This window comes from Corylus avellana, chromosome ca9, assembly GCF_901000735.1.
Source record: "Corylus avellana chromosome ca9, CavTom2PMs-1.0".
Taxonomy (NCBI): Eukaryota; Viridiplantae; Streptophyta; class Magnoliopsida; order Fagales; family Betulaceae; genus Corylus; species Corylus avellana.
Genome location: NC_081549.1, coordinates 16,560,430 through 16,580,921, shown reverse-complemented (window position 1 = coordinate 16,580,921; position 20,492 = coordinate 16,560,430). Strand labels below are relative to the sequence as shown.

Below are 20,492 nucleotides of genomic sequence, written 5' to 3'. Positions count from 1 at the left end.
CTAATTTTCTCTAGCTGAACTTCTTAACCACCTAGACCAAGGTTTAGTTAGAAAAGACTCCAGGCATGGAGCCATGGCTAGAGGCAAATTCACCTTCAAGAGCCATAAGCTGTAAAACAGCATATTTCCATTGGGCTTTCAAAATAGCATATAAAAACAGCACCATAGCCTTGTCTTTTAACAGCTAAACAAGCAAATCAGAATATGCCCCAAGTCCTTCCCTGCCAAGTTGCTGCTTGAGCCTATATAACGCTCGATTCTCCAGCTGCCGCACCCTCTCCTTAGACAACCCAAACATATTCCCAATTTCCAATAATGACTTTTGATTCCCATCTTCAATGCCAAACCTTAGCCTGATTATCCGCCGCTCTCTTGGGCTGAGAATGCTTAGGAGGTGGCGCACGTGCTGCCTCATCAGCTGCTTCGACACACTCACATCTGGAGTCTCAGTCCCAGTATCGGCAGTAATCTCCTGCAAATTTAACAGGGATAATGAATGACGCTTTTCAAAACCGAGCATTTGTCAGAAAACTACTTTGCTGACCAAAGAAACCAGCGGACAATCCTTGCATGATACATGCCTAGCAAAGCAAATTACTGCCCAAAACTAAACTCAACTCTATAATAACTTGATATCCCATCAGACATTTGTTTGGGAGTAATATTTAGGATTGTTTTGAGGAAAAAGTTCACCAATAGCTACACATGACAATATTTAAAATCTGACAATACAAGTCTGGAATCATAATAGAATGGAAATCAAGTGAGCTCATGCAATAGGAGTCTGAAATTATGTTAAAATCTTGGAAGTGTTGCAAAGATTATGCTGCAAGAGAGAGAGAGAGAGAGAGTTTCCTATTAAATTTGAATAATTAAATCTCAACAGCAACCAAAACATGGGTTTGAATCCATTTGGTCGCTATTCCTGACCATATATTATTATTATTATAGGCAATGGTGATGGTTTTCTCTCGCTAGCCCTTTTAGGCCTGTTTCAAAACATTCCCTTTATACTTAAGAAATTTAGTAGCAACCATTGGCTTCATGCTTTATTTGCTCAGAGATTTATTGCACAAGTCACAGACCATGCTGTAAAACACAGGACACTTGCAGATTACATTTTTAGCTGGGCAAAATGTTCAAGGTTTATATATATATATATATATATATATATATATATATATCAAAGGAAAGCAAGACAACAAGAAAGCATTACCTGAAAAGTGGTATCTTGGTCTGCCCAGACAGGTTGCTGCATTGAAAGAGGCATTCTTGTGCTATATAGCAATTTCTGCAACTTGTCAACTGTGATCCCAACATGTCGAGCTAATTCTTCTTTGGTTGGACAATGATTTCCTCCCTGAATGAGTTGTCTCTTTGACTCCATCACCTTGCCCAGTAGAGTATGGACATTCTCCTGTGCATTTAACATGTTGGTTCTCAGTGAAGGTGGTAGAGTTCTGCTTTTTCTTACATACATTAGGAAATTATATAACTTCAAGAACTTAAAAGGACACGGGCCACCCAATAGTAGTTCCAAGGTAAAATCATGAACAGGCTATAAAAAATAAAGTTATTAAGTTCAATTGCAAGAATAGTTTCAAACATCATCAACATAGAAATTTAGAAAAAAAATCCACTCTTTCCAGAATCTCATTAAAATATCAGAAATTTTGTACAAGCATCACACTAATTGTAAACATGAATGCTTGTTGAAAAATAGAAATTAAAGAAACAGTGATTTACATTACCGGCAAACGGATTGTCCTGGAATGTTGGAATATGGCCTTCCTAATTGTCTGCCTTATCCACCAATAAGCATAAGTTCCAAACCGACAACCGGCTTGGGGTTTGAACTTCTCCACACTCTTCATAAGACCCATACTGCCCTCCTACAACAGTACCAGTAATGAAACAGGAAAGATATCAGTCAACTTCTAGTTAAGATTATTATTAGGTTGTCACCCTACCAGCAATACTTCAGCAAATAACACTACGTTTGACTGCCGTTAATTAGATTGAAAGAAAAGTAAATCTTGCAATTGCTGCAACCCCAACAAACAATAATACAATTTTCATTTCCTTTCCTTTTAAAGTTTTTAGAGTGCAAAAGCAATTTTTTTTTTCGTCTTACAAGCACTCATAGTGCATAAACATAATATTATGGCCTCTAATCATCATTCATGTAGAGCATACATGTATTTATTATAGCCACTATCTTGAACAAAAGTTGAATACAAGTATATCCACCTCGATGACCACAAGGATTTCAGATAAATAAAGCAGCCCAGATTAAATTATCTAACAGAATGATGAGTGTGGCTTCCTCAATGTTTAAGATTGAAAAGCCCTTTGGTAAGTTGTGTATTGGGTGGCAGAGAAAATTAAAAACCCTCAGCAATTGAAACTGCAGCAAGCATGTCTAATGCAATATATTGGACAAAGTTTACATGTATTCTTTGCTTAATAATATCTGTTTCTTCTTGGCTGGCACAGGGGGGTGGGTTAACTGGAGGAGGAGGAGGAGGAAAGGCAGTAGAAAAGTTAATATTTTTAAACCTGTAATAAATCCTGAAGGCTGAGACCACGCCCCAGATATTGTTTAGCAATGTGAACCACCATACGTAAGTTTGCATAAATCAGCTTTTTTCGGCTGCTGTTACCAGAGTAAACTTGTAACCTCAGGACCCGATAACTAAGCCCCACTCCTTCAGCCCATTCATGCAATGTTGGTTCACGGCTGAAATGAGATTGAAGCCTACTCTTCACTTCCTCTAATTTCATTAAATCCTGTACACAATTCCAAGTTAAGGCCCTTTATAAACCAAAAATCCCCTACTGTGAAGAATAGACATGATTTAGTAATATACCTGTACTTGAGCAATCAATTCAGACTCTTCTTGGGCGGTCAAAAGTTGTTTTGTTTCAGGACCCCACAAGAACAACCGAAGGGGATCATTTGGATCAAAACCTTCACTAATCTTTCTTTTTACATCTACATTTCTAGAACTGTTAATCTCATAAACCGGAGCTATTGGCTTTGGCACCCTTCTCTTCTTAGATCGCCTCTCAAGAAGCCGTGTTGACCTTACCCTTTTCCCCTCCTCAAGTGGTAAGTTCACCAAACTTCTAGACCCCATAACGAACAAAAGATTTAGGTGTTAGTCCCCAAATAAATTAACTTAAAGGAAAGAAGACAGATAACATAAAACTTACCCCAGTGGATCATCAAAATCAGTTCCAATTAATTCGGAGTCCTCGGCTAATAAGGCCGCTTCTTTAGAGGCTGACAAAGCTTTCTTAGCAAGGGCCACCACATTACATGCTTCAACATCCATCGGCTTCTCCATATCAGTGGTAACAGGCTGCATAGTCAAGGAGGAGGATGTATCTTTTCCTGTTTGCAAGGATGGAAACCTGCAACACAGAATTTCCACATAAGACTCGATAAGGATGCAGTTCAGGATGAAAATGCAACCAAAACAAATCAAGGAAAGTAGCAGAACTGATTCAACTTAAGAGTTTGAATCAACTTACAAGTGCCATAAACCAGGCCAGTGAAGCAACTGGCGCTCAAAGTCTTGCACCAATTGGTAAGAGTTTCCAGGGCTTTTGTCTTCATGGACTGAGGCCTCAGTCTCCATCTGCCTTCTCTCTGAAATTGCCTTTAATAGAACAGACAGAAGAAGATAATTGGTGATATATTTAAATAGGAATTTCTAGAACATATTGCACAAAACTATTCATCACAGTAGTTTAAAAATTGTACCAAAAAAAGAAAATATGTTTGAAGCATGAAAAACATTGATCAACAGGAATTCCACAAGAGCGCTAGGATGGTCAATAGGTGGATTCCAAACAATGAGGGAGGGGAAAGAAACTTTCGGATAAAGTGTTATTCAATATAAAGATAAAAATAGAACCAGTTGCTCATTCAAAGAGATAGAAGTAGAACAAAATTGACAGTTAATGTATTAAAAATCAATTGACCGCCCTCATAAATTTTAAGTAAACCAATTTATATGACATAATTATATACAGCAAGAGTCTAACCCAGGATGTTACGTCTTTCTTGAATACGTGCGACGGAGGCCCAGTTTCATCACGCTGCTCTTGTAATAGAACTGAAGTATAACACCGTCGTGCTGTAGAAGAGCTTAGCATAGAGGTAACAGCAGGAGCTGCTTGCTCATGAAGCATCAAAACTGCATAATTAAGAGCACAAACACTTATGACACATGAAAACTCAAACACACAGATAAACTCTGGGCAACCCAAAGAAGTTAAACAAGCTTGAACATTTACAGGAAGAGAAACTTGGAAACTCACTCACTAATAAAAACAAGTTTGTCTATAGAGCCAGCAATACGATAAATTAGACAAACTTCTTAAATGAGCAAGTACTATAACAGAATTCAACGAGCACAAGTAAATTCATTGCAGGATTCAATTGAATGGACAAAACATCAAACATTAACAGGACGTCTAAACTCCTTCCCTGCTGAATCTAAATTCACCACTGCATTACATTTTATAGTCATCCTGAATTAAGACACCACAAAAAAAGTAAAGGGTCTTGTGCTATCAAATTCACATTATAAGACAGAGCAAATGAAGTACATAACAACATTTGGAACAATCCCAATTCCAAAAGAGAAACGATGATGACCACTATCATTCACTGTGGTTTTTGAAAGAAATAAAAGCTGACCTGAAGTAGAAGAAGAAGACGAAGAGGAGGAAAGACAGTTTCTAAGGTGGGTTCCTAGAGGAAACGACGACGCTGAAGAGAGAAAATTCCTTCCAGCTTCCATGGATTAACTCTAGAGTCTGTGTCTGTGTGGCTCTTCACTCTAACGAGCTGCTTATCCTCAAGTCAAGGCTCTCAAAAGAATGTTTTTTGTTTGTGGATAGACAGGCGGTGATGGAATGGATGAGGTTGTTGCTGCTGTTCTTCTTTGTCCTACAATTTTTATGGTCGGCTTAACTGCACGCCTCCCCTGTTTTGTTCTTCTATCCCCCCTATCCTGAATTGGGCCTGTCCACAGATTTAGCCCAACCTAAACAACCAAGCCCATGTTGTTCAATTTTGTGTTTTGATGGATCTTAGGTCAGACTAGTTCTAAATTGGCCCATGACCAGCTCTACTTAGGTCAGGTTATGTATCTTTAAATGTGTTTTTTTTTTTTTTTTTTTTTTCGAAAAATATTTTATTAAAAATAAATTCTATGAAAATAAGCTACAACGGATAATGGTTGGCAACTTCCGTTGGGCGACCAAGGGAATGCCACATGGCGTGATTATGATGAATCAACTATAAAAGGCAGTAGACACCAGGTAAAAATGGGACTTTTGTCTCCTTCTCTTAGACGCTGCTTTTTACTTCACTAAATTATAGACCTTGATTATACTGACTTAAGCATCAGAATTAGGGATGAGCTTAGAAATTTTTATCGAAAAAATATATTAAGATTGAATATTAGATTAATATATAAAAAATAAATTAGTATCCATTAAGTGTTAACAAAAAATAAATTAAAGAAGAAACAAAATATATATATATTTTTTAATATATTTCAATTATCAACTCAAACACCTATCAAAATGAAACCCTGCAGTCACATTTCTCAAACACCTATCTAAATATCACATTTCTCTTTCCATGCACAACATCAAAGAATCAGTCAAAAACTTATTTTTAATTTTGTTGTGAAACCTAAATATTCATAACTTAAAATGTCGGTTATGTTGTTGTGGTATAAATAAAAAGAGCAAGTCTACGTTGTTGCCCTTGTTGCGTTAAAAAACTCTTCTACGTTGTTCTTGTAGGCTAGTGCTCACGTCACGTATCTGGATTGTTGTTCATGATAGATTTAGACTATTTATGGTTTACGTATGAAATTATTTTTATTATAATAGGGCAACTTTTTTTCTTTTTTCTTTTTTAATCTGAACAGGGGTCAAGCTTAATTATTTTGACCCAAATATATAAAATTAACTACTTGTATACTATATAAAAAAAAATAAAAAAATAAAAAAAAAATAAAGTTCACTTAACCCCTTAAAACTATCAGCTCAATGACAATCTACCCATAAACTATAAATTGCAACAATTTACTCCCAAACTACCAAAACAATGATAATGTACCCCCATTTTTAACAAAGGGTCGTGATACATAGTGGCATGCCAGCCAAAATTTTCTTTTTTTTATATATATTTTTAATTATAAAAAAAATTAAAAAAAAATGGCCGGCGTGCCATGCATGCCAACGTTCTGTTTAGCATCACCCATTAATAAAATGACAAAATTACCCTTACTAAAATAAAAACAAAAATACTAAAATTTATTTATTTATTTTTTTTCAAAATTTTAAGGGTATTTTTGTCTTATTGAAAATTTTATAAGGGTAATTTCATCATTTTGATAGCATTGGAGGGTACATTGTCATTTTTTGGTAATTTGAGGGACAAATTGTCATATTTAATAGTTTGGGAGGTAAATTGTCATTGAAATGATAGTTTTAGGGGGTTAAGTGAACTTTACCAAAAGAAGAAGAAAAAAAATTCGAAAGAGCTCCTCCGTCATTGATCATAACTATCGATCCATCACTAACCTGCTTCAATAAGTTCCTATGTTAAACTTCTTCTTTTTTGCAGAACTTTAAATCGCTACCTCAACCCATGGTCAATTGTTCTAACATTATTTGTTGAGATAGTTTCCGGTTGGTGAGAGAACAACACCTACAAAAGAGAAAACAATTATGTACAATAATTTATGGAAGTGATGGATCAAATGTCTAACTCAGTTATCACTTTAGAGGGGAATAATGATAAAATCACAAGAGTTTTTGCCGATAATAAGAGAGTTGGAAAAAAGAAAAAGAAAAAGAAGTCATTGTACATTTACCACCGTATTCATCTTACTTTTTAAGCATGCACATAAGCATTTAATGAAGGTTGAAAAATTCACCAAATTATTTCAATAGAGTAAGTATATACTGTATACAAGAATAGTGATATAAAGTACACCAACGTGAGTAAATAGTATTTATATTAGTGTACTTTATAATATTATTTTTTATTATAAAATACACCAATATAAATACTGTTTATTGATGTGCTCTATATCACTGCTCTGCATACAAATAGGAGGAGGATCATCAAACAAAATAAGTCTATTTCATAGAAAATCCAAAAAATGAAATGCACTAATTGCAAAGAAATGGAAGTGCCAACTGTAAGACCACGTTTGGCAAGAAGAGGCAGAAAGCAAGCCACAGGAGCCATCAGAGCATGTGATATATGTCTGTCGTGCCCGCCTGATGGAATTTAACGCAAACAGAGCGGTTAAAAAAAAAAAACACACTTCCCTGTTTGGATTCCTTGGCGCATTTTGTTCACAATTTCCAACAGTGGTCAAAGTGTCAGTCTGTCAGAACCCTTTGAGACAAAACTGGCATGGGCTCTCACACGCACCTACGCTCTACAAAAGCGCGTGGCTTCCACGGAAAGGCCCCTGTGGAGCCATGTGTGACGTATCAAAATATCTTATGTGGACATGTGAAAAAAAGATCTCGCCATCCCTAATGATACCATGCCGACTTCAGTGTGGGACAAAGGAAAAGGTTGTCATGTGTACGATGTTTTTGGGATGAAAATTTGAAAAATTTTACCATTGCCCATTGCCTAGTGAAAGGACAATTTTCCTACGAATTAACCTTTTTTTTTTTTTCTTTTTTTTTTTCTACGAATTTTCCTACGAATCATTTTAATAACTTAAAGTATTTTATATTTTATAACTTACTTTAACATTAAATGTTATTTGTTATTTTAATGTTTTTTTTTATATATATTCTTTTAATTGTGATGTAATTTTTAGAATTATTGTTAAATTTGACATTATTATTATTGATTTTTAATCTATTGGTGATTTTAAAAGTCACATCACAATTAGGAAGATACCAAGAAAACATTAAAAAAACACTTGGCATTTCCTAAAAAAAAAAAAGCACTTAAAAATATACATATAGCATTTTTCATTAAAAAAAAAAGAAGAAAGTGTTTATCACAAGTAATTCAATTTATTTTTTGTGAGAGAGTTAGCTAGAGATTGATCTGTCAATTATGTTACGAAACTGCTCCCATTTTATTTAGACAGTTGAATCCCACATAAAACATCTCAAAAGAGTACCCAAATTGCTATTAGATCTTCAACTGAAAATCAATAAAATTGCCTTCTTATGCGCCATTAATTAAAGATATTGAATCTCAATTGAGAATTATTTCTATTGGAATTTGACATATATCAAATCTTTAGTGTCTTCAATTAAAAAGATGACACATCAGCATAAAACAAAAAAAAAAAACGACAGTTGTAAAACACCAAATCTATCACTTATCAACAAAACTCAAAACTCAAAACCGATTTATAAAAAAAAAAAAAAAAAAAACTTAATTTGTGATAAATTTTTATAGAAATTATTATAATCTCAATTAAATATAATATATATATTATATATATTAAATGAGAGACAAATCGTACCCACCACATGGTCCACATTCACATCGCACAAAGCCACAACCCACAAAGCCTCACATGAGTCACATCGGTTAATAAATAATATAAAAAGCGCCTCTCCTTTGTGGGGTCAATAGGATCCGCAATTCCCCACTTCTCCCATTTCTACAAACCCTAAACTTTCTCTTCCTCACCCTCAAAATCATCTCATTCTTCCCAAACCCTCTAAAACCCAAACCCCAATGGGCTCCGACATAGTCCTCCAGTACACCGGCCAAGACCCAAACTCAGCGCCTATAGCCGCCTCCGCCGCCAAAACCCAAGTCGGGCCGCCGCGCACCAGAGACCGCCACACCAAGGTAAACGGCCGTGGCCGCCGGATCCGCATGCCGGCCCTCTGCGCGGCTCGGATATTCCAGCTCACGCGCGAGCTGGGTCACCGCTCTGACGGCGAGACCATCGAGTGGCTACTACGCATGGCCGAGCCCTCCATCATCGCCGCCACGGGATCGGGGACCATCCCGGAAGCCGCGTCCACCTCCTCCCCCTCACTCGCGTCCTCTTCTCACTCCGTCTCGTGCCGGATTCAGCCCGTCTCGGCGGTCAGCGGCGGGCAGGGGATGTTCGCTGTGGCGCCGCATCCGCCCAGTTGTCGCCTCGATTTGTGTCAACCGATGGGGATGGATTACGCGGCGGCGAGTAATGGGTACCGGCACATGCCTTTCACAGCGCTGTTGCTGCAGCCGTCCTCGACTGAGGAGGCGGAGGAGAGCCGGCAGGAGGAGTTGCTGAGGGAGCAGTAGAATGTGCAATGTATATGGGCCGTAGCGTGTCTCTAATGATAGATATTATTATTGTATGGTTATGGAATTGACATACAGAGAGAATGAGGGAGGTTTTTAGGATTATTTAGTGATTTTTAGTCTCCTTTCTCTTCATTTCTCTTTCTCTTTTGTTTAGGGTAAATGCCAAATTGTCAAATGAGACACTTTTGAGAGTTTAAGATGTAAATTACAAGGTGGTAATCAAATGGAAAATATGGAACTTCTCTTCATTTCTCTTCTCTTCTGTGGACCATCTCATCCATCTTACTATGCCAAGGGGATTGGACCCACCACCACATTGATTTCTTGTATTTTTTAATGTTTTTGTTTTTAGACTAGGAAATAAAAGAAAAGAAGAATTGCCATTTTTAAAAACTCATTTTGAAATAAGACACCAAAAGGTAACTCAATCGGTTGGGACCACGTCTTATGAAGCAGAAGTCAGTAGTTCGAATTTCTCTCCTCCTTTTATGTGGACGTGTAAAAAAAAAAAATAATAAAAAAAAAGAAAAATTACCTTTTACTTTGTAGAATATTTGTGAAATATTTGTATGGTATGAAACTATGAATTAAGTTGTAGACTTAGTATGGATGTATTGAAATCTTTGGGCGATAAAAATAGTATACATGTTATATATTTCATGTCTACTGTTTTTTCATGATCTTTAAGTGATTTTGAAAAGAAAAGTAGAAAGATGGGAAAATGATAATGGGAGGAAATAAATAATTTCTCTTAATAATAACATTTGCAGCCACATAGGATGTAGGGAAAGGTTCAGCTGATAAACATTTTATCATGCTAAAGGCATATCATTGTTGGTTATTATTATTATTATTATTATTGGTCAGCATGCATAGAAGGCAAAGAGCTGTGAAAGTTTGCAATAAGCTTGTAATAATTTCCAAGTCGTTGATTATCTACTAGACTACTGCAAACGACACCGTCCAACCCCATAAAGAGCTCTACTACTTTCACCACTTACCGACTCATGAGAAATTATAATTTCCTTCTCTCCATTGTTTAAATTTCATTTTCCTGCATTCTCACTCTCCTAGTCTCCTTCTATTTGCACACTACAAGGTTTTTATTTTTGGCTAAATTTCAAAGCATTTCGACCCATTTAGAGTTAAGTTCTTAATTTCGTCCTTAGCTCTGAAAAAGAAAATATAAATGGGAAAACTGACAGGCATCTATCAATAATTTATGCTGAGGTGAATCAATCTCGAACCAATCATAATTTGTAATTTTTTTTTTTTTTTTCATGAGGCTCAAATGATGATTAACTTTAAACCTCCAATGTGATTTTCAAATCATTCTATCTTTAATTTTTTAAGATTAATCTACCATTAAGTGTACAAAATCTTAATAAATTTTTTTTTAGTATATCAGGTTTTGTCATCTAAATATTACTACCAAGTATAATAATATAAAATTAATATTAATATCTTTAGAAGTGGTAAATGTTTAAATGGCATAATCTAAACCATTTAATTTGATAATAATATTAAGCATTTTAAAAACTTCATGATAAGATCATTTAAAAAAATCTAGAGGATTTTATTAAATTAAATTGTTCTAAGTTTGCAAACATTTAGCAATTTTTCATGTTTATACCATCTTTATGCAACTTTGTCGCCTGTTTCTTGAAGCATGATAGTAATTTTTCATTTATTATGAGATATCAATTTTTTTTTTCTTATAAACTCTTCAGTAGCAATATTTATACTTGCATAATCATTTACACTTCACTCAATTTCAGAAAGAATTAAATGAGAAAATAAACGAAAGTTGGATTCTTTCAAAAAGATGCAATAATATCACGAGCAAACAATTCTAAAAATATATATGCATTAGAGATATCATATGATTGTGGAAATGGCACAAGAATTAATCAACAGTTACAAATTAAAGCTTACAATTCTTGGCTCCGATGCCACGTGCCATTATTACATTGACTCTCATACCATTGTCACAACTTATAAAAGCGTCAGCCACATTTGTACTATATTCAAAAATGACTAGGCCGAAATTACAATTGAAGCTCTATAAAATCACTTATATATAACCAAATCTCATCTAGTTTACAACCATTGTAGGACTTTGACATATATATGCCTTCATAATTCACTCATTCAACGTGCGACTCGACTTTCATGATCATATGGCATAATTTAACACAGATGAGTATCGAGGAAGTATGAGAACTTGGCAGCCACAAGAAAATGGGGGATGTGTGCCCCATGCCACCCAGAAATCTCCTAATGCTTATTCCGGAACATCCACCACCTTCTCCTCTTTCTAAACTCGTTTGTGGACACATCTGAATAACAAATCAAAACAATAAGCTGCATCATTTTCAAAGCCATAAAAAAAACAAGCAGAAAAAGAAATGGTGATAATTACCTCCTTCAGGAGGATAGATTGAGTTGTAATGCACCTCGGCCCAAAAGCTCAAGAAAATAGCTGCAAAACAAAAGCATTGCATAAATCTAAATGGTGATGAAATGTAAAATTTAAATGACACCAAAGCTGACATAATTAATTTTAAAAAGAAAAAAAGAATCAAAACCCAACAACAAAAGAGAAATTTTTATATCCTACCACCTGATGTGATCATGACAGAAAAAAGAAAGAAAGAAACAGCCTACATTTAGCTCTCCATGGTGAAATATCCATGTAACAGAGAATAAACTTGTTAAAAGTGGCACCAGTTTTTTGAAAACCACAAAGCAACTTGTGAAGGTACTACGGGAGTAGATCAGGCACAAATATAAAATTCAGGTTGAGGTTCAACAGTATTACCAAGAAAAGCATGATGCCAGGCAAAAAGAAGCAGAAGAAAAGGAGCAAGAAAGTTAGAAACCGAGAATTGAATATAGGACTTGCAAGTAGAATCAGCACAAAAGTCTTTGCGAAGTTACCACGAACCAGAAAGATCAAACAAAACCTATTCTCACAAAAAATTGATAAAGCTGGATTTTTACCTCGATTTGGCTTCTGGGTATTTGGAAGAATCTCTATGTAAGAGGTATCCTTAAAAGATGTCATAACAAAAATTTTCACACCATACTGAAACAAGAAAAACTTTACAAGTATTAGTCATGGATAAAATGTGCATATTCCCTTGCTGATAATTATGTAATAGTGATCTCTTGAAGGTAACAGTCAAGAAGTAAAATCAGTGGGCTAAAAAGAAAGTTATAGAAAGAGAGAGTGGCCAAAAGCAGTTCAGAAAGAGGATAGAGTCAAAGAGAAGCTTTGTCGAAGCACTCTCCAGAATTAGTCACATTCACACATATCTGCTGTGTATGTATGGATAAATTCTCAGTTCAAAAACAGTTATTTAAATATCTGCTAAGAACAGTATCTTGACTGTTTTGGTAAACACAAAATATAATATGATTTGATAACAATATAGAACACAAGAAAAAAAAATGAAATTGATGCAGAAGCATAACAACAGAGTTGTCAGATACTAAATGAATGGCATTGAAATATCTTAACGGAAGAGATCTGCACAAGAATAGAAAAAATCATGCATAATATTTGCGGATTATTTTTAAAATAATATCTTTTATTTTCTCTACAAGTAATTTGGTTTGTCTTCAAGTTTGGGGTTATTTTTGTATTTTAATATCTTTCTTTTTTTCCAAGTATTTTGATTGGAAAGTACTCAAACTTAGCCTATATAAAGGTAGGTTCGTATTATTTTTCAATTCAGTTTTGAAATATTAATAAAATTTCAACCTCAAACCCATCTACCCGATCTATCTTATGTAGAATAGGAAGATGAGTTTGTTGATGAAGAGTTCCAATATAAAGAAGACATTGAAGATGCTTTTCAATGTTTCATGGATTGGAATTCTCCACCAACTTATAATACATATGTCAATGATGACAATCTTATAGAGATAAGTTCTTTATCATATGATCCAAAGGTTAAACAAAATTGAGATAATCATATGTTTGCTGAAAGTTCGGAGAGTGAAGTATGCGATTTGGGTCTTGAGGAAATTATTTTTGTTGATTTCCTTGGGATAATTTATATTTATTTTTATTTTTTGTCTAATTCTCCTACTAACAATTCCTACGCAGTGGAGGAAAATTTTATTTTCAAAGAGGAAGAAATAATTGATCATTCTTGGGAGATTTTTATGGCACGTGAATATGAGAAGATAAATAAAGATTAAATGAAGATTGTATGAAGATTGAATTATCTCAATATGGTGCGAAGAATTTTCATGCTGATATTCGGAGTCTTGTGGTGAGTAGTTGTGTGGTCTTTCTTTTGGATATCAAGCTGTTTTGCTCTTGAGAAGAATGTGATAGAAGGCAATGATTGGACATCCAAAAGATCGAGGAAAAGATAATTCAAATTCGATGATGAATTCTTTCCAACCTGGGGAGACGAATGCAGGAGGATAGCAGCTAAGTTGTCAGGTACTAAATTAATGGCACTGAAATATCTTAACAAAAAAGATATGCACAAGAATAGAAAAGATCGTGCATAATATTTGAGGATTATTTTTAGAATAATATCTTTTACTTTCTCTAAAAGTAATTTTCTTTGTCTCAAGTTTATGGTTACTTTTGTATTTTTATTTCTTTTTTTTCCTCCAAGTATTTTGCTTGGAAAATACTTAAACTTAACCTATATAAAGGTAGGTGTGTATTATTTTTCACTTTAGTTTTGAGGTATCAATAAAATTTCAATCTTTTAGAGTTATTCTCTGTTTGCTTCTTTGGGGCGACTAGGGTTTCTCTTCCCTAATCATTATTTTCTCTTTTCCTAAGTTCTCTTTTTGGTCTTAAGTTCTTAATTTTTGTTGCTATCATATGCTGTTAGAACAATCCTATTTTTGCCTGGCACCAGACATGCAAAACTCGATGTTAGATATCAAAAGCTTTATGATCCAATTATTTTGAAGTGGCAAACTATTCGGTTGTCCAAGCTTAGAATTGGATCAATGTTTGACAAGTTAATTTTTTATTTTTATTTTTATTTTTTATTTTTTATGATGAGGAACCCCTCCAAGGCAAGACCACTTCATGTACCCACCCCTATCGGGTAAACTTCGAACTCATGTAAAGCGCCCCCTCCACATGGATCGGGTAATACTCCAGCTTCATCGGCGGGCTAGCCTCAAGAAATTGTTTGCACCTAAGGAGATTCAAACTTTAGACCTAATGGAATGCCACCAAGACCAAGGCTAGTAAAAAAATTACCAGATGTGAGATACAAAAAGGAAAACCATTCAATCTGCCAAAGTTATGCATCATAAGCTGAAATATTAAATTCACTTTATTTGTCAATTCGGAAACATAATTCCATATGCTTAGGAATTAGGGGTGAGTGAAAACACATATATATAAAAAAACTTTGAAACAACACATTAATGATAGGACCTCCCAACATTCATAAAACCAACAAAGAAAGACAAAACCTGACAAGAGTTCAAAGAAAGGAAAAGTGATTGCCAGAAACCATACAAAATCTGCAGCTGCTTGCAATGTGACATGATCACCCCACTCACCGCTCCTAGTACCATTGAAATGAAAGTTTAACATCCAGCCATCCTTGGCTTAAAAGCAACTATTATAAAAGGGAAAGGGTTTGATTAGTACTTGGACATCTTCTCCAAATAGTCATCATACTCCATGGGAACATATCCCTCATAATTCTCTGAGTGAGATCTAAGCTGACAAAACAAACCATTGAAGTAAATAATAAAATCAAGATCCTAATAAGCTCTGAGAAATTCAACTTGACACAAGCAAAAGTAGCTATTCTATGACAACAAACCTGACTCACGACCTGTTGCCTTACAAAGTTGTGGTTGTCAGGTGTGTGATGTAATTGATCTGATAAAGCACGGAACTGGAAAAATAAATTCTAAAATAGTAAGTATGATTCAACAGATGTTACTGTTAAGGCACACCATATATATTACAAACTACTAGATCCTGACGAGAATTGCTAGGATGCTTAAAAATTAGGATACACTAACCTGACAATTACCATCTCCTTGAACCTTATGCTCTACAAAGTTATACATCTGCAATCTGAATATACAGCACAGATTAGCATCAACTATCAAGCTCATATCTTAAAATAACTTCATTAGAGACAGCATAACAGAGAGAGAGACAAGCATTGATATGCCATGATATATTATACCTGTCAAGAAGCCTTTGATGATCTGAAGTCACTACATCAATTGAAGGAATTTCTCCATTGATCCTAGGAACATGCTGTAACTCATAAAATAAAGTTAAGTGCCACACATACCATAGCCATACAGGCATCAAAAGTTAAGAAAACTTGAAAATCATACCATAAGTTAATAGCTAATAAGCAATCAGAGAATGCGTCAAACTGGGCCAAGCGAAAGGAAATTTTTATAAGAGACAAAACTCAAAATCTTTTGATGCATCTAAATCTCTAGACTCAGCAGGTAATGAAGCACAGATGTGGGGTAGGTCTAAGCTTACTTATCAAAAAGACAAGGAAAAACAAAACATAAAAAGTGTAGCTACCTCTAATTACCAATTTTAAGTTTTCAGGATCACATCAATAAAGAGCTGTCTCTCATCATACTGTAAGGTGATCTGAAATCTGATGCTCGAGAACTATAACATGCTCTCTATCCCTTAATTCCAGACCCAACATCAATTTTTTAAGTAATATGGATATCGATAACTTAACAAAGAATTTGTTAACCACTTCATATATCAATTGATTAAATATAAAAAAAATGTAGAAGTTTCTTAAAAGTTAAACTATCACAACAAGCTCATTAATGAATAGCCATGGAGAATCATTAAATTGATCAAAGAACAACCTGCTGAATAGCCAAAGAAAAGGTAAAATAACTTCAGTATATTTCTTCAATAGCTATACCAAATCTTAAAATTGACGGTATGTTATGTGGGTTAAACTTACAGGAATAGGGATCATTTGATCGAGTCTCCTGCCTACTTCATCATCAAGTGCAAATTCATTGGTTGGCTCCAAAGAATCAGAATACTCCTCTCTATCACCAGTGCTAGTATATGAAGTGGAAGGCTCTGCATCGTCAGCTTCTTCCTGGCCATAATTGTGGTCTGCACATTGTAGTAAAAATGATCAAGACAACTAATATAAGCAAGCTGATGCCTGTCACACGTATCTGAGCAGTAGCTTTTAACTGAATACCTGAATAATAGTAGTTCATTGGTGATGGACTATGCCAATCATGTTCAAGATTTGACTCTTGATAGTTCTCTTCTCTTGCATGTGAATATCCAGACGCTTCTGACACTGTCAGCTGCAAAAATTCTTCTTGAAGCGTACGTGCAATAGCCTCATCATTCTCCAAAAGGCTACCATCTGTATCATAATGCTCTTGATAGTGCCCATTATAAACGTCATCAGCAGTATGATGTGTTATCTGCCCGTAATAACCAGAATTGATTGGATCACCATCAAGAAGTCGAAGGCCCCACTGCATGACACCCGAATGTTCATGACTGCCGTCTAAAAGTTCATACATAACCATCTCAGTCCCAAAAGCAACTGCTTTCAGGATCACAAAACCAATTAGAATAATCAGTCCAAATAGCTCTTAGTTATGTATGAGAAATTAATATTCAACCAAATTTGCAATTAACATTCAGCATCATAAACCTAGAAATAAAATATAACATGCAATAATTCTTGTCAAACTAGGCATTGTGCTTTAACTTAACGACTGAAGACCAAAGGATGAAATATATGCTTTAAACAGTAGGGTAGTTGACTTCACAAAGAATACTAGGCAAAAAAAAAAAAAAAAAAACGAAGTCCACTCTCCCACAATTTATGGCATGCCTACTAATTGAGTTCTTCCTCAGCTGGTAAACAAAAGAATCATTCATAACACAAAACATTTACAGCAATGATCCCCACCTCAAGTAGTTCTGCTAAAAGTTACTACATGTTTGTGTATATTATAAGAGAAATGATATTTAGTAGACTCTCATACTATTGTCATACAACTATAATGATGTGGCAGTGAAAAATCAACCATTGGATTAATGAGAGCTTATAACAAGAAAAAATCAATGGCTGACTTTTATTGCCATATCACCATAGTTGTATGGTAGTAGTATGATAGTCTACTAAATAACCTTTCTCATATTATAATTGTCCAAAGTTTAGAAGATGCTTCAGTTTACAGTGAGAAATACATAAAGAGGAAAAAAAAAAAAATACAGTAGCTGCTGGTCCAACATGAAATGACTGAGAGGAGAAGCTTGACTATCCCCAAAACATTACAAAAAGAAAATAACTTTTTATGGGGATCTAGCACAAATCAGGTCCTTTGTGTCCTCCAATAGTAGTAGGCCACATCAGCTTGGAACACCAAGACAATTTACGATGAAAACACCGGATCACGCATGTCATCAACCAAAAGAACAAGAGATTTGAAACTCATCGCCATCTCAAGAGAACACCACCCACCGCCTACATTTCAACATCCCACGCAACTCCACTGCCGAAGCCAATTCAAGAGACGCAACACCCAACAAAGAAAATATACTGCGAATAGTTCTCCAAGCAATTATTCACGCAATACTTCAGAGCCTAATCCGTTTGTGAACATATTTCCTTCCCATAGGGCAGGAAAAAAAAACTCTCCCCATCCCTCCTCGTTCGTTAGGGGTGACAAGTGGAGACCAAAAAAAAAACAAAAAAACTAGAACAAAAACGGTATTCTTCGAAGTCAAGCAATATAGGCCCAAGCATCATTAATAACACCTAGGAAGAGAAACCAAGAAGGAAAAACCACCGGTCGGCTATTACTCAAACAAGTGGACACCCAACAACAAATGGCCAGTTTTTTTTTTTTTTTTTTAATTAGCTATTTGTCATATTGAAACATTGGATCTGTGTGTGGTTGCATACATCAACCGGTTAGCAAATTTGCATGTTATGTCATTTAGACATTAAAACTTCAGACTTCTTGAGCATTCTCTTGTGCCTCTTGAATGGGCTTTGGCAATTGGCGGTGGAGTTGAGTGGGGCAAAGGAACGGAGGCAGTGGGTGGTATTCTCTTGAGAGGGCAATGGGTTTTAGATCTCTTGTTCTTTCGGTTGATGGTAGGTGTGATCCGGTGTTTTCATCTTAAATTATCTTCGTGCTCCAAGCTGATGTGGCCTACCTACTATTGGAGGGCACAAAGGACCTACTTTGTGCTAGGTCCCTATAGAAGTTATTTTGTTATAAGAATATAGAAAAGCCAATTAGAACAAAACGATAATCCTAAATCAGCACAATAACAAAAAAAGAATTAAATCAGCCTGTCCAATCTGTTTAACAGATGAGTTCATTTTAGATATATTCTGCCACGAGATACACAACCTGTACTACAAAAAGGAAGAATAGATAATTTACTTAATTCATAGTTGGGACAATTTCTTTCACATTCCTTCCCAAAAGTGTGCAACAATTCTTAGCAGATAACATTTTGCTAGTTTACATACCATAGGAAAAAAAAACAAATTTTATTATACAGTAAACTGTGTTTTTATAGGATCTTTTATATATCATGGAAAGACATATAGCACGTTGAACTATTTAATTTGGTCATAGTTAACAAAGCAGCTTAACACAGAAATTCAAACTACCATTACTCTCCAAAGCAACTTATCAAAGCCTTAAAAAGTGTAGGTGGCCCAAACGAATTATTTCATTGCCATTTCAATCTAAGCTACATCATTTGTATTTATTTTTTATAACAGTCAGACAACATACTCTGAACCCACGGACTACTATATTTCATGGCTACTACAACTTTACAACCAAAGCTGTAGGCATATCCTTTATTAATTCACTGGACACCACGTCTTTATTCACCACATCGACCCCCCATCTCCTTTGCTTTAATATAAAGTGAACACTCTACATAACCTCTCTCTCTCTCCACAAATAAAAAAATAAATAAAGCCTTAAGACAGTCCTTTATAAAACAAAAATTTGGGTGAGATATACACAAGCATGAATTGTGCAACCTTGCAGCTCAAAATATATAATAGAAATTAATCAAAGACATACAATTATTATAAAAAAAAAAATTAAAAAAAAATCACAAATCACAAATTAGAAAGAGAGAGAAAGTAAGAAAGAAAAGATAAGCGCTTAAGTCAGCCCTTTAAAAACCAAATTTTGGGTGAGATATATACAAGCATGAATTGTGCAACCTTGCAGCTCAAAATACAATAGAAGTTAACTAAAGACAAACAATTATAAACAACGACGATATAAATCACAAATTATAAAAAGAATAATAGAGAGAGAAAGGAAGAAAATATAAGCGCTTATTCAAGAAGCAAGAACATAAATCGAACAAACCCCATATAAAATTTCACACCTAAGATAATAAATCATCTCCGATCACAATACAAATAAAGAGAACAATAGAGTTAGTCCAAATCAGGCTTCAAACAATTCTCAAATCCACCCATCCCAAATTTCAAGCATCCAAATCCACAACCCAGAAGAAATTTAAAACCAACACAAAAAAAGTACACCAAAACAATAACCCAAATCTCCAATCATTCACAATACAATAATTCATCACTGAAGCATAGTGAAACTGTAAGGTATCAGAGTAAAAAACTCACCCCAATCAATCACCTTAAATTGGGCATCAATACAATCAACAAAACCCTAAGCTTTGTTCACAAAATGGATTAAAAATAAGGGCTTCTCTAGGCTCTGCAGTATACACGGAATCTCCAATCATTCAAACCAACAGAAAAAAAAAAAAATTACACCAAAACAATAACCCAAATCCAATCATTCACAATACAGTAATTCATCACTGAAGCATAGTGAAACTGAAAGGTATCAGAGTAAAAAACTCACCCCAATCAATCACTTTAAATTGGGCATCAATACAATCAACAAAACCCTGAGCTTTGTTCACAAAATGGGTTAAAAATAAGGGCTTCTCTAGGCTCTGCACTATACACGGAAAGCTATGAATGCCAATGACAACGATGCAGCACTGAGACAAAAATGAGGTTGAAAATGGAAAATGGCGCACTTCACACCCTTTATATACAGTTTCCACTCCAGCAGGTTTTCCCGGTTTAGATTTTCTTGGAATGGACGTAACCGGGCG

The 20,492-nt window shown here is 35.0% G+C and overlaps 3 protein-coding genes across 6 annotated transcripts; 1 reads left to right on the top strand and 2 right to left on the bottom strand.

The window, feature by feature from the left end:
* Positions 1–135: 135 nt before the first annotated feature.
* On the bottom strand, positions 136–4,965 carry LOC132161950 (RNA polymerase sigma factor sigF, chloroplastic). Of its 2 annotated transcripts, none has more exons than XM_059572177.1 (9): positions 4,712–4,965; positions 4,054–4,205; positions 3,538–3,665; positions 3,217–3,417; positions 2,871–3,129; positions 2,560–2,790; positions 1,752–1,892; positions 1,217–1,417; positions 136–472 (listed from the first exon to the last, which is right to left on the bottom strand). In XM_059572177.1, exons 1-9 carry the CDS (start codon positions 4,812–4,814, stop codon positions 185–187), a joined length of 1,704 nt encoding a protein of 567 aa, XP_059428160.1. In that variant the 5' UTR covers positions 4,815–4,965; the 3' UTR covers positions 136–184. The 2 variants fall into 2 exon arrangements, with proteins under 2 accessions (XP_059428160.1, XP_059428161.1); XM_059572178.1 differs by having other exon boundaries at positions 2,871–3,126.
* A 3,645-nt stretch (positions 4,966–8,610) lies between these two features.
* On the top strand, positions 8,611–9,573 carry LOC132161802 (transcription factor TCP11). Its single transcript, XM_059571996.1, has one exon. The coding sequence runs from the start codon at positions 8,762–8,764 to the stop codon at positions 9,320–9,322; it is 561 nt and encodes a 186-aa protein (XP_059427979.1). The 5' UTR covers positions 8,611–8,761; the 3' UTR covers positions 9,323–9,573.
* A 1,588-nt stretch (positions 9,574–11,161) lies between these two features.
* Positions 11,162–20,492, bottom strand: LOC132191532 (OVARIAN TUMOR DOMAIN-containing deubiquitinating enzyme 12-like). Of its 3 annotated transcripts, none has more exons than XM_059606606.1 (11): positions 20,234–20,492; positions 16,540–16,902; positions 16,288–16,448; positions 15,523–15,596; positions 15,353–15,407; positions 15,148–15,222; positions 14,970–15,043; positions 14,835–14,883; positions 12,329–12,413; positions 11,748–11,807; positions 11,162–11,664 (listed from the first exon to the last, which is right to left on the bottom strand). In XM_059606606.1, exons 2-11 carry the CDS (start codon positions 16,880–16,882, stop codon positions 11,603–11,605), a joined length of 1,038 nt encoding a protein of 345 aa, XP_059462589.1. In that variant the 5' UTR covers positions 16,883–16,902; positions 20,234–20,492; the 3' UTR covers positions 11,162–11,602. The 3 variants fall into 3 exon arrangements, with proteins under 3 accessions (XP_059462589.1, XP_059462587.1, XP_059462588.1); XM_059606604.1 differs by having other exon boundaries at positions 16,540–16,899; XM_059606605.1 differs by lacking the exon at positions 20,234–20,492 and adding an exon at positions 19,990–20,109 and having other exon boundaries at positions 16,540–16,899.